General features: G+C 37.2%; 2 protein-coding genes across 2 annotated transcripts; one reads left to right on the forward strand and one right to left on the reverse strand.

Annotated features, from left to right (window-relative positions):
* Positions 1–333: 333 nt before the first annotated feature.
* On the reverse strand, positions 334–13230 carry LOC112043337 (serpin B7-like). The gene is made up of 7 exons (XM_024078692.2): positions 11763–13230; positions 11345–11518; positions 5996–6208; positions 4880–5131; positions 2141–2344; positions 916–1045; positions 334–490 (listed from the first exon to the last, which is right to left on the reverse strand). Exons 1-7 carry the CDS (start codon positions 12339–12341, stop codon positions 381–383), a joined length of 1662 nt encoding a protein of 553 aa, XP_023934460.2. The 5' UTR covers positions 12342–13230; the 3' UTR covers positions 334–380.
* On the forward strand, positions 3253–4794 carry LOC112043338 (neuronal acetylcholine receptor subunit beta-2-like). The gene has a single exon (XM_024078693.2). It carries the CDS (start codon positions 3371–3373, stop codon positions 4622–4624), a length of 1254 nt encoding a protein of 417 aa, XP_023934461.1. The 5' UTR covers positions 3253–3370; the 3' UTR covers positions 4625–4794.
* Positions 13231–13234: the final 4 nt, after the last annotated feature.

Here is a 13234-nt window from a genome sequence, read left to right on the forward strand (position 1 = left end):
TGCAACTTATATTATCGTAACATTAGTTAACGTTGGATTACCACTTTAATAAAAATTGGGGTCAATACAGCCAATGGTGTTACAATCCGTTGGAAGCCACCGTAATGTTAATGTAATTATGCAATATGTAACTCAGCTGTCCGAGGTGTTATATGTATAGGTATTAAAACACGTCGTAAATATGAGCATCCTGTGTAGGTAATATCAATTCCAAGGTGTTAGTTGTAAAAACTAAAAATTATATTATCCACCTGTAAAATAAGTAAATCTAGGTGTTTGGTATAAAAATAAAGTTTTTCAAATAGTAAGTATTTTTATTAAAATAACATCACATTCAGAAGATACCATGTATGTAAGTACCTACTTACGGTACGGTATTGTTATAATGCAAAGTTTCCATTTATCAATGTAACATTTTTCCATCTGACAAAGAAAAGGTACGGCCTATCTACAATCATTTCCTTTTCCGGAGTTTCGTCCCATTCTATTCCTAAAAAAATAATAGGTAAGGGTTATGAAAGGTAATATTAATTGATCGTGTATTCTTCGCGATGTGCATCATGCCGATCGCAACCAACACACGATCAGTTAAATCGGCTGTCAAGTATCGGTGGATATTGTTTATTCAATTTACCTGTCACTCTCGGACATTCAACTGTCATATTATCTGTCATTCTCTGTTCTTTTCAAGTGATCTGTAGTTCACAATATTTTACTAAATAATGAATGGAACACTCGAACAGAGCTTAATGTGTTTTTCTTTTACCTGCGATGCGAGCTTCATATACCAACACCTTCTCATAAGAAGTTATCATTTCAAAAATTCCCTACTTTTTCGTAGCCAGGACGTCACAAAACCTAATTGAACCAACGACGCAGCTGAAGATAATAAATACAGGTCTCGTAATTACCTACCGTCATCTTTATAAGCGTTTCTGCCGGCCTCCGCCCAAAACATGATCCGCTGAACTGCATGCGATAATCTCAGCTGCCCGCATCGTTTGCTCTTCGTATGATTGGCATCTACCAAGCGAGATATACCCATCTGCGAAATAGTTATTTATGCCACTGTCATGTACCTAATGAGAGCCATTGTATAACTTGGCAACTTCGATCGTAACACTCCCGATGGTCCGCGCGTGTAGCGATGAATGAAATACCCACGACTGATGCACCACACTTCTCAGCACGCACGATTTCACACCGACGCAGTCTTTCCCCCCGTCGCCTGCATATCATGGGAGTGTCATCAACGAACTTGCCAGATTATAGCACGAGTAAATTTTCACAATAGACAGCACGAGTGCTACATTGGCTTATTATTTGCAGTGGCGTACAATACTTTTTCAACGAACATGATAAAAGAAATAAGACTTAACAAAACATGGTAAATATATAGGTAATAGGCGTTGGGCATGACCTCCTCGATTTTATATTTTCGTGGCCTTCTATCTTTTTTATTTTGTATCTTTTAAGGAAATCAAAGTTTTTGTAGCCAATGCCATGGAACTATTTAAAAAATTAAAAAAACATCACTGTACCACAAAACATGACCTAATAATGGTTTGTGTTATGGTTTGAGGTTTCATATTGAGTAGATTACGAAATGGGAGTAGAAAAAAGATATACTGGTAGTGTAACAACACAAAACCATGCATACAGAGAAAAAGAACATGGAAGGCAATGAAGGCATGGTAGCCCAGAATCCGTGGAGCATTTCTACAATTGATTACTAGGTATCAAGTTAATTTTCCGTGTGTTGTTTCATTTGGATGAGACGCCCAGTAGGTACAGTAAAAAACATCTGGTTAGTTACAACTTTTGGTAAAGTCCCCTCCTAGCTTTCAATAATGAGGTTATTAAAAGTTGTTACTTACCATTTTTTTTACAGTTGCTTAATTAATAGTTATACGTACAACTTAACAGCCACAATTTCCTACGAATTGCGTGGTATATTATCTCGTTCCGGCGCGCAGAAATTTTTATTACCTGGTGGTAGCTACCAGAATCAAGAATTTTCGTAAATAAAAAAGTTGAGCGTCTCATCAAGATGAAACTCACTCACGGAAAATAACTTGATAGTAATCAATTGTAAAAATGCTCCACGGATCCCGGGCTACGGTTCTTCTCTCCCACTTACCGCTTGAAGCTTGTCAGGCAGCAGTAATGTCATACGTAGTGTGTAAATCGGTAGGGTTGCTGCAACCCGCATTGTTCGCAATTTCTGACTAATTTGCGTCAGACTAGTCGTGGTCACATTAGTTGCCAAGCTTTTTATTGTGCGCCCTCGAGGAATCAGCAGCAACAGTGTGAGACCGGGTGTTGCATAACTGATTTCCAACGCCTAAATAAAAAAAATAAAACTTTACCAACCATCACCAACCAATTTTAAAATATATGAAACCGATCAAGTATTAGGTCCGTTTTACCTACTAGTATATATATTTAATGCTGTAGGTAGTAGGCACTAAATATTAAAAGTTTTGTATCCGATTAAAAAGCATTTACACGACTTCTAGTAGCATTATATTTGAGCTGCTTTTGTGGTCAATCTACATTCAATATGGCAGACTACCAAAGACCACGGTTTAGTCAGATTTATGCAGTGCGCACACTTATGAACCCTACGGATGAAATTAAAGAGTTTGCTGCGGGGAATTGAAAAATAAAATATAGGTAATCTATCTTGGTTGAAAAAAATTAACACTGCCAACTACAATAGATATGTACAGAAATCGTTACAAGATAAAAATGTAGCACGCCAAGTAACATAATATTTTTTGAATAGGTCGATAGGATTCACACTCCATCATGTAATGAAAATATCAAATATCAATTGTGAATGTTAATTAATCATTATACTATCAAATACTAGTAGACACCAGCGACCTCGGCTGCATGGAGTTCGGTTTATTATGAGAACTTTCAATGTAAAAATAGGTATGTATAATATACATATTAGATCGGTAGATACCAATTTTTGAAATGCTTGCAAAACACCGACAGAAACTTTAACCAGTAAAAATGCCTGCCTGTCGATCTAGTTTTTACTAGAGTTTGAAGTTCTGTGACAATGACAGTCAACCAATCAGAAATCAATCAGGACAAGTAGATAATTATTAGGTACATACTAGTGTACAAAGTCTCATGACGATCGATTGAGTAGTTTTTGCGTGATAGGGTAGGTAACAAACATACTAATATTAAAAAAGGAAATGTAGTTTACTTTTTTAATATTAGTAGGTATGGATGTATAGATTAAGTTATCACAGGGGGGCGGAGTGGAGTATCAAATTTTGTGTATCTGGTTGTCTAGTTCTGAACCAAAACAAACAATGATCCCTCTCTTAGTATCTCTCAACACGTTACGATGGCACGTTGCGCTTTGCTCGCTCTAGGACTGTGCCTTTGTCTGACCGCACCTGTATGGGGCGACGATACTGAAGACAATAAAAATGAACACGACGAAGTGAAACTACACACAGCATTATTAAAGGATTACAACAGTGACATGCGGCCAGTAAAAGACCATAAATCAGCTGTTGTTGTTAAAGTTCGCCTCGCTTTGAAGTATTTAAGTTTCGATTCTCTAGAAGAAATGGTCACCGTGCACAATTGGGTGGCACTCAATTGGAATGACCCGTTCCTAACGTGGAACCCCAGTGACTACAGTAACATAAACGAGGTGCAAATCCAGAGTCACGAAATATGGACACCAGGCCTGTCACTGTTCAATGCGGACGCCACAGCATATCATAACAGTGAATCGTTTTACACCACCTGTTTGGTGACTAACACGGGGAAGGTAACTTGCGTGCCAAACGTCGCCCACACCGGAATTTGTCGAACGACGCTCAAAAAATGGCCGTACGATACGCAAAACTGCACACTCTATTTTGGTTCGTGGATGCACACCGGAGAACAGATTAATTTTACTTTTTATAACACAAAGCCGGTAGTGCTTGACGACTTCCAAAACGGCGCCGGCTGGAAACTTCTGAACGTTGTCAACGAGCGTCTACCAGGGAAATATAACATGAACAGCACGTATCCGATGCTTAAATACACGTTTATGTTACGAAGAGAAGCGGCCGGACTCGCAGCCATCGTGGTAGCGCCGTCGGTTATCCTGGTGCTGGTAACGCTGGCATCTTTACTACTAGATATTAAGGATAACACGAGGTTAATACTTCTGTGTTTCAGTTTGTTCGGGCACTTTACTATGACTAGTGAAATAGGTTACGTAATTCCAAAACTAAGTGCCGATACGCCTATTTTACTGTTGTTTGTCAGAGATTCAATGATAGTAAATCTTGTAGCAATATTAGTCACTATGGGGTTGATGTCTATGAGAAAGCAACTAGTTCCAGCGCCATCTTGGATAATGTCAGTCAATCGCTTAGTTAGCGTTGGACCTGGAAAATACATTGTATTTACAGAGTTCGATCCTAGCAATGATGCAGAAGGCAAGATAGTGTCCGAAGACTTGAGCACAGAGGATAAAAATGCACGTACGACTGCCGATTGGGTTAAATTCGCTTCTGTGTTGAACAACCTAACGTTTATCATACTTCTATTCATTTACTTAGTATTAATTTGCACTTGTATCCCTAGCGATAAATAAATAAGACACAAGGAACAATGAAGTACTTAGGTACGAGTAGTTTAGTTCGGCTAGTATGTAATAAGGCTCATTTCATTTTAATTTCCAAAACCGCTCTGAAAGCAACATTCTCAAGCAAGAACTGTTTTTCTACACTGCGCAGACCGTCGCCTAATTTAAGAGCGAACTAGTTAGAAGTCTGGTGTAAATCTCACCTTCAATTATATTGATGCAATCTGTGGATAAAAAAATTGAGGACTGATGACGAAACCGTACCTCAGCGTTCCATTCCTTGAGAGCAGCGTACCGCATGACATCATTTATTCTGATCATCCTCACGGAGCGCTCAGGAGCACCAGGAGCAAGCTGTTCGGAGTCACGGAAAGGTCGCGATCCGTTGAGTACGGTGGGCGGAGACCGCCAGCGCGCCCGCAAATACACAGTGTTCAGTAGAATCGAACATGTGCCCTCCGAGAAATCGTCTTCCTCGAACGTATTCCGCATTGCACCCCCAGAATCTGTTTTCACCTATTCACATAAGATCATATTGAATTAAATAAACTGTAAGTAGGTACAATAATTTGTTTTCATCAGTCTTTTATTTAACTTGCTTTGTTTGTTTTGTATCTGATTTTAGGTACTATTTTAAGGCTTTGTAACGGCCTACTATAGGCCAAGGCCTACATGTTTATAGTTGAAGTGATATAGAGCTTAGACAAAAAACTAAAACTTAGGCATAAAGGATAGTGACCAGCCCCCCTAGCCAAGTGGCACGTCGATTCTCTTTCTACGATCGCTAACGCTTCGAAAAGTAGAAAGATATATGGGAATGACATTTGCTATCGACAGATCACGTGATCAAGATCAGTCATTCCCATACATCTTTCTAGTTTTCGAAGCGTTAGCGATCGTTGAATGAGAATCGACGTGCCACTTAGCCAGGGGGGCAGGCCCGACGACTTAAGGTAGGCACGGGGGCGTTATACCACCAAATTCCCAACTCCTGGCTTGGGATTTTTACTCAGAATATTTTAAAAGAAAAGCTTAGATACCTACTATTTTGGCGCGAGCCAGGACCTCATATTCAAAACCACCGGGATTCCAATTTCCATTGGACCCAATGTAATAATTGATGCTATCTGATGTAGAGCTTTGTGTCAACCGTTTTTAAATGTAATAAGGCATACCTTTAGTGGCAATTTAATGCAATATAATATTATTGGGATATTGCTTTATTGTATGAACTTTTTGGTTTGGGTCACGATGGTTGGATAAATAGGCAACTACACAACATAATTATTGTAGTGTTTGTATTCACAATTAAACTAATGGTGAACCTAAAACAAACGTAGGTAGATAGATGAACCTATTTATGATAGATAAGAAACCTACCCTCCTGTTGAGGTTTTTGGTAAGTTCCTCCGATGTTTCTGTCCCATTTAACCATTCCACTTGTATATTCAGAGCAGTAGCGGCTCCTTCCAGGAATTCTTGACTAACTGGTAATACCGGCTCTACTACCAGACGCGTGGCCCAGTGGAGCTTTAGATCAGGGCTTGATTCCGGAAGCCACGAAATAATCTGCTTTATAAGCTTAATTTTGTCCTGTCACAAAAACATATATAGGAAATCAATTCGAAGGGATGACATTTAGTAATTATTGAGTCATGTATTTTAATGTAGGATCGTTTCGTCATAACAGGGGAATTAGAGCTATGAAAATGTTTAACTCTGTAACAATCAAAGGATGTCAATGATACCTATACCGACGACTTTACGTACGTACTCTTTGAGGCACAAGGAGGTAACGTCATCAATTTCTTAACTTTAGGCAGCTGCTGATAATATCTTAGAAGGCAGAAAATATCACTATTTCATAGACCTTCCTTATGATCTCAAGAAGACTAAACATTGCAGTTAGAAAAAAGAAACGTGTGTGTCTCCGGGACGCTCGACAGAAGTGACAATTTAAATCTGCTGCCGTATGCGTGAGAGAAAGGGAAGCCAGACAGAGTGGCGTCGTTACGCGTTACTTAACCAAGCGGTTTACCCTTCCAGAAGTTATCTTCATAAGAAATTATCTAGAAGTTACTTCAATATGATCTGTTAATAAAATAAAATAAAATAAAATAAAAAAGCCTTTTTATTTCTTGTCTTACAAGTAATATATAATATTATAGACAGATTAGTAAAAGTAATAGGTACAAGAACCCCTCTAGGAGAGGGTGAAGGCCTCCTCCAGTTCAGACCATCTCTGCCGATCTTTGGCTAGTTTAGCCCATGTATTGCCAGCGATTTTTGCGATGTCGTCGGACCACCTACCAAGTGGTCGGCCAACTCGCCTGTAACCCGGGGGGCCTGACCACGATGTCAGTCTTGTTGTCCAACGATCGTCACTCATCCTTGCTACATGGCCTGCCCATCGCCATTTTTGTTTTAGAGAGTATTGAAGAGCATCTGTAACCTTGGTTTTTTGACGTATGGTAGAATGTCGTATCTTCTGAATTTTTTTAATTTTCATAATACTTCTCTCCATACTTCTTTGACAAGTTCTAATTTTGTTTTTTGTACGAACATTGTACTTCCATGTTTGGCAAGCATATGTTATTGATGGCAGCACACAAGTGTTTAAAACTTTTGTTTTAATTCTCATCGGCATGTTACTTTTTAGAATTTCCTTAAGTGTCCAAAACTTTTTCCATCCACCCTTGATCCTTCTTTCTACCTCTAGATCATTACTTTGGCTGTGAAAGGAAATTTGTTTGCCTAAGTACATGTACCTGCTTACGTATTCTATAGGCATGTTATCGAGATATATAGGGTGTTCAGCAAAGTTTGTCATAATTTTTGTTTTACTAAGGTTAATTTCTAAGCCAACGTCTCTACTTGCTATATTTAAACTTTGCAGCATTAAATTTAATTCGTTGCTGTTTTCTGATAGCAATACGATGTCGTCAGCAAATCTTAAATGGCTCAGGTATTTTCCGTTTACTTTTACTCCATAATTTTGCCAATTTAGCTTACTAAACACCATCTCAAGGACAGCTATAAAGATTCTAGGGGAGCAAGGGTCGCCCTGTCTTACGCCTCTTCTAATGTGTATAGTTTGCCCTAGTCTCTCTAGTTTCACTTTACTAGTACACTCTTTATATAGATATTTTAAAATTCTAATATATATGGGCTCTACATTTTGAGAATGTAGAGCTTCCCAAATTGCCGAGTGGAGTACAGTATCGAACGCCTTTTGGTAGTCTATGAAGACCATGTACACTGGTTTCCTAAACTCTTGATATTTCTCTATAATCATTTCTAATGAGTGTATGTGGTCGACCGTTGAAAAACCCTTCCTGAATCCGGCTTGTTCGATTGGTTGGTGTTTTTCTAGCGATTTACTGATCCTTTTCTCTAAAAGTGAAGCAAAAAGTTTATAAATTGTGGAGAGTAGGCTTATTGGCCTATAGTTGCTAATATTTTTAGGGTCGCCCTTCTTGTATAATAAAATTATGTTTGATTGAGACCACTGTCTAGGAGTATTACCAGATCTTAAAATCATGTTAAATAGATGAACTAGTGGTGTAGTCAGAAGCTCCCCTGCTGTTTTAATAGCTTCGTTGGTAATTTTGTCAGGGCCTGGACTCTTCTCTGTTTTTAGCTTCTTTATTTCTCTGATTATTTCTAATTCGTCAAACAGCTCTATCGCTACATCATTATCCTCACACACAACACTGTTTGGTGATTGACCCTGTAGGCTATACAAATCTCTATAGAAAGCTGTTGCTGCGTGTAGTATATCTGATCTAGTTTTTAAGGCTTTTGTTGTCCCTTGTAGTCCTTCGATCCAGGTTTTGTGTGAATTAAGCTGTCTGTAAGCTTTTTTAAGACCACCGGTGGCGTTTAAGTGTTTTTCAAATAAATTTGAGCGATAATGCCTATAATCGTTTCTGATTCTTTTACTTATAAGTTTATAAAGAGCTTTAATTTGGTTTTTTATTGCGCGTGTTTTTGGCTTAATACTATGTAGTTTTTGCCTTCGGTTAATTAAATTTCTTGTGTGTTCGGAGATAATATAGTTATATGTGTTTTGAGTCTTGGGCGTCTTTGCCTTATTTTGGCAGTCCTCAACTACTCCGATTATTCTGTCATAGTATGTTTGGACAGCCTCGTTTTTGTCTGGAAGTAAATCGATATTGGCAATATTTAATAGCTCTCTATACGTTGATATTTCTTCGTCTGACTTAAGTATGCTTTTTGAACTGTTGGTATACTGCTTTCTACTAGGCTTTATCTTCTGCAGTCCGAATGTGGCCCGGACTAATCTGTGGTCTGAAGGGTAGGGTACATTTATCACTGTTATATTTGAGACATTTTTATGTAAATTGGTTAAAATATAATCTATTTCATTTTTGGTTTTACCATCAGGTGACCTCCAAGTCCACCTCTGCTTTGCATTTTTTTTGAAAAATGTATTGACAATAGCCAGTTTGTTTTCGTATGCAAATTCGACAAGTCTTTCACCTCTACTGTTGCGCTCTCCATAGCCATTATTCTTCATTATTATGCATTCCTCTGGTTTTGGCTGGCCAATTTTCGCATTGAAATCGCCCATTACTATTATATTATTCGTATTTGAGAGTGCTAAAGCTTCGTCGATAGTGTTATAAAATTTCTCTACATCTTCGTCACTTGCTGAGTCCGTAGGAGCATAAGCTTGTATGAGACTAACCTTGAAGTTGTTGAAGTTTAGGTTTAGTAGCGCTACTCTTTCTGATAAACCAGAAATGCACTCAATGTAGTTTTTCAGATATTTTTTTATAATAAAACCGATGCCATAAAGCCCAGGAGTTTCTCCTTTATAGTAGAAAATGAAATCATCATGCTCTTGAATTGAGTTTCCAAGCCTTCGTATTTCGGATAGGCCTATTATGTCATATTTAATATTATTCAGTGAGTTGGTAAATTCTAGTAGCCGTTCATAGGTTGATAGAGTTCGGACATTGTAAGTTGCTATATAGAATAAGTTGGGATTTAAGTTGGACATAATGTTTTCTTGATTTGTTTTCTCTGGAGGGTTGTGGTCTGTATCTCCCACGGTGACCGGCCGGATTGGGAGAGCGAGAGGAGGCGTTATTGGTTGCTATTTTAAGTTAGTGTTAGCATCAACCAGGGATATTACATTTCCTATGGGTGTAGTTTTCGTATTTCGAGGTGCAAAGAAAGTACTTATAGAAGTTTTGGTTTTTTTGCTTATTTGGGAAGGTGTTTTGCCGCTTTCGGTACTTGGTGGTGATGATGAATACGTGCGTTTCTTTTCTGCCTTTTTCTCTAAAATAACTATTTTATCATGTTTGAGTACAGCAATTTGGCCCTCGTTTCTTAGCTTGTTAACTTGCTGCTGAAGAGACTTTCTTTTTTCTAACGTTTTTTGAGTGAACTCTTCTTTCAAATTGAACGTAGAGAGTAAAAGGGCTTTTTTGTTTTTCAATATTTCTAGTTTTTTCCCCATCGTAAGTAGTGTAATCGACACGGGTCTATCTTTAGTTCCTCTTTTTCCGATGCGTCTAATGGACTCTATATCGGAGGTAGAGCAGGGTACCTTCATAATTTGGGAAATTACGTCAACTACTTTTGTTTGGAGTTGAAAGTAGTTTTTTTCATCATCCGGTATCCCAAAGAACACTAGATTTTTCTTTACATTTTGTCTTTCTAGGTACTCAATTTGTCTCTCCTGTTTTTCCAATTTTCCTTCAAGTTTCTTGTATTTATTATCAATTTCCTGAAACTTCTCATTAACATTTTTATTGATTTCGCTTGTTATGCTTATTTGCATCTCTTTCATTTCTTTCTTTTGGATGGCCAGGTCGGTTTGAATACATTTTAAAATCTGGGTAATTTCTTCCATTTTTGATAAATAACCAGAGTTAATCGAGTTGCGCACTTAACAAATTAAAAATTTTTAATCTCACACAAAAGTCCTTATGTCACGAGCTTATTTTCAGTGGACTAAATTTTATTTATAAAAATAGTGTTTTTCACATAAAAAGGAAAATTACAACAAAAAATATATAAAATTGAAACGATTAAATGAGAAAAAGAAAAAAAATAAAAAAAGTTTTTTTTGGAAAACCCCGGTTTTGAACTCAGGTACGTATATCGAGCGTAGATTTCGCACCACTAGACCAAATGTCTTTCTTGAACACCGTTGAAATTTATTGGCGCTTACTGCTACATGTGACGTATTGATGTTATGAGCTGTTGCGTTTTTTATTATTTGTTAAACAACCCGCACTTCGCTAAATTATTAGTCACTTTTGTTACACTAATTATTTCGTTCTTTTAAGTCTTGTTTGAACTTTACTTGTAGTCTTTCTTTAAATACACTTAGTTTTTAGTCGGAATGAGCAAATGTTTCACACTGTTTTGGTTGATTATTACACTTTTGTATTCGATCAAAAACCCGTAACAGCTGACACTTTTGTTTTGGATTTTACGCGTATATTGTGTCCTTCTGGGAGTAGATAACACTTGTGCACATGGACCGCTATATGTTTATTATTTTTAGAGTAAAATAACCGTTTAAATTCGCAAACACTTTTTTTAAAACAATTATTTACGCAGAGCTGATTAACGTCACGCGACAGCAGCGCCGCCTCCGATCTGTTAATCGGGGGGGGGATCTGTTAATAATATAAGGTAAATTACTTAGATAAGTTTTATAAAACGTGTCTTAAAAGGTTTGCTCACCGATACAGATGGTTTCAGTTGCAAATTCGAGTCAATTTCCTTGGAAGAAATCAAATCAAGTTCTGTAGACAGCGCCGTGAGCGCCAGATATAGAAACAAGCCAGATTGAGCGAAACTGATCCCATTTTCCAAGCGGTCGAGCGGGCTTATAGATAATAGTTTATTAAATGTGATCTAAAAAATTAAATCTGTTAAAAGTATACACACTTAACTACATGAAACTGAATAATAACTTTTCACATTATAAGCAATTTATTTCTAATAGGAATAACGCCTTGCCTTACATTTTTGAACACTATACCAACTCTATCCGAAAATGATTTTAAAAGGCAACATTTTTAGAAGAAAACTCAAGGATACCGAAGAGTTAAAAATGTTTTAAGGAAGATGCGGTGATAAAACATTAATAAAACCTCACCTGATAAAACTTACGGTCAAATTGATCTAATGATAGAATAAATTTATCAAAAAGAGTTACATTTAGATGTATATCTTTTTCCTTTTCGGGCTTCAATACAGTTGTGAATAAAGGCACAACGGTCGACTTCACTGCATTACCACGTGTAGGCAATACTGAGTAATCTGACGAAGGTTTCATTCCATTTGTCACGGTTGTCACTCCATAAGTATATTTGCCATGCTCCAATAAAGGCAAATTACGTAAAAAGCTCCCGTGAATTTCAGGACTAGGTGCGTATTGAAAAGAGGACAGCAATTGGTGTGGACTATACAAAGGTAGCCGATCGGAAAAATTGTCCCGATTCCTTTTTGGAGATAATAAAATTCGATCTTTTATGTATCGGTTTGCATTTGCTGTATAAGATTTCTGTTGGGATTTTGGACAGTAAAACGGTTTGTTACCCATAAAACATATTTCCATCTGGAGATGTAATGGAACATCGCGTATAGGTGGTCCCAGAATTGAAAAATCATAGGCTCTGATTGAAGCAAACAGGTTATTTACGAACAGTACCCCAATACAGACCGGAAACAGCATTAGAGCGGTTTAAAACACGCAATTCATTAGACACGGCTATAAATCTTTCGTTCACTGCAATTTCAAACCTAATTTAGTTTAAAAACACTTGTTACGAATGGAATCACTAGTTTATTTGATAAAGGGTTCGTTAATACTGCATTAGTGAAACTTATCTCGCTGCAAAATTTTCAGTGTCTGTAAATTTTTAGTTCTATTCGGCGTACTAAATGCGTCTAGTAAAATTCAATGATGATATCTAACTGCTGCTTAAGTAATTAATGCATACCTAGGCAGCATACACGTGTGGGAGAACCTATTGTTTACTAATTATTGCAGTATTTTTGTATGGTTCAAATCACGTTTCTGATAAAGTCAATCATTACATTTTCAACATTATTAAACGACTTTAAAAAAAGAAGGTTCTCTTTTCTATTCGTGTTTCAAAAACTAATGATTTGGATTATTAAACTATACTTACGTACCTACTTTTTGCTACTAAATAATATCTATATCTCTCAAAGCATTGACATATGTACCTTATACTTGCTATAAAATTAAAATGGTGTATTGTGCAGTAAGATTTAATATATTCGACATCTATTATTATTCTTTCTTCTTACAAAAATTTCATAATGAGACCACGTCTCACCGGGTCCGTGGTATGTGATCCAAACATAACTATTTCTCTTCAATATTATAAGGGCTAGAAAAGGATGGCACGCTATAAACTGTTCACACAGATCTTCGGATAGCATTTCCAAACGAGCCGCTGAAAATTAACGTTTTCATATTTTATTCGCAATATGCACTAATTAGATATTGCGTGGTTCCCGTACCCCTAGGAATACGGGGACAAAATATAGCCTATAGCCTTCCTCGATAAATGGGCTTAGAATTTTTCAAATCGGACC

The sequence above is a fragment of the Bicyclus anynana genome, chromosome 4 (assembly GCF_947172395.1).
Source record: "Bicyclus anynana chromosome 4, ilBicAnyn1.1, whole genome shotgun sequence".
NCBI classification, from domain to species: Eukaryota; Metazoa; Arthropoda; class Insecta; order Lepidoptera; family Nymphalidae; genus Bicyclus; species Bicyclus anynana.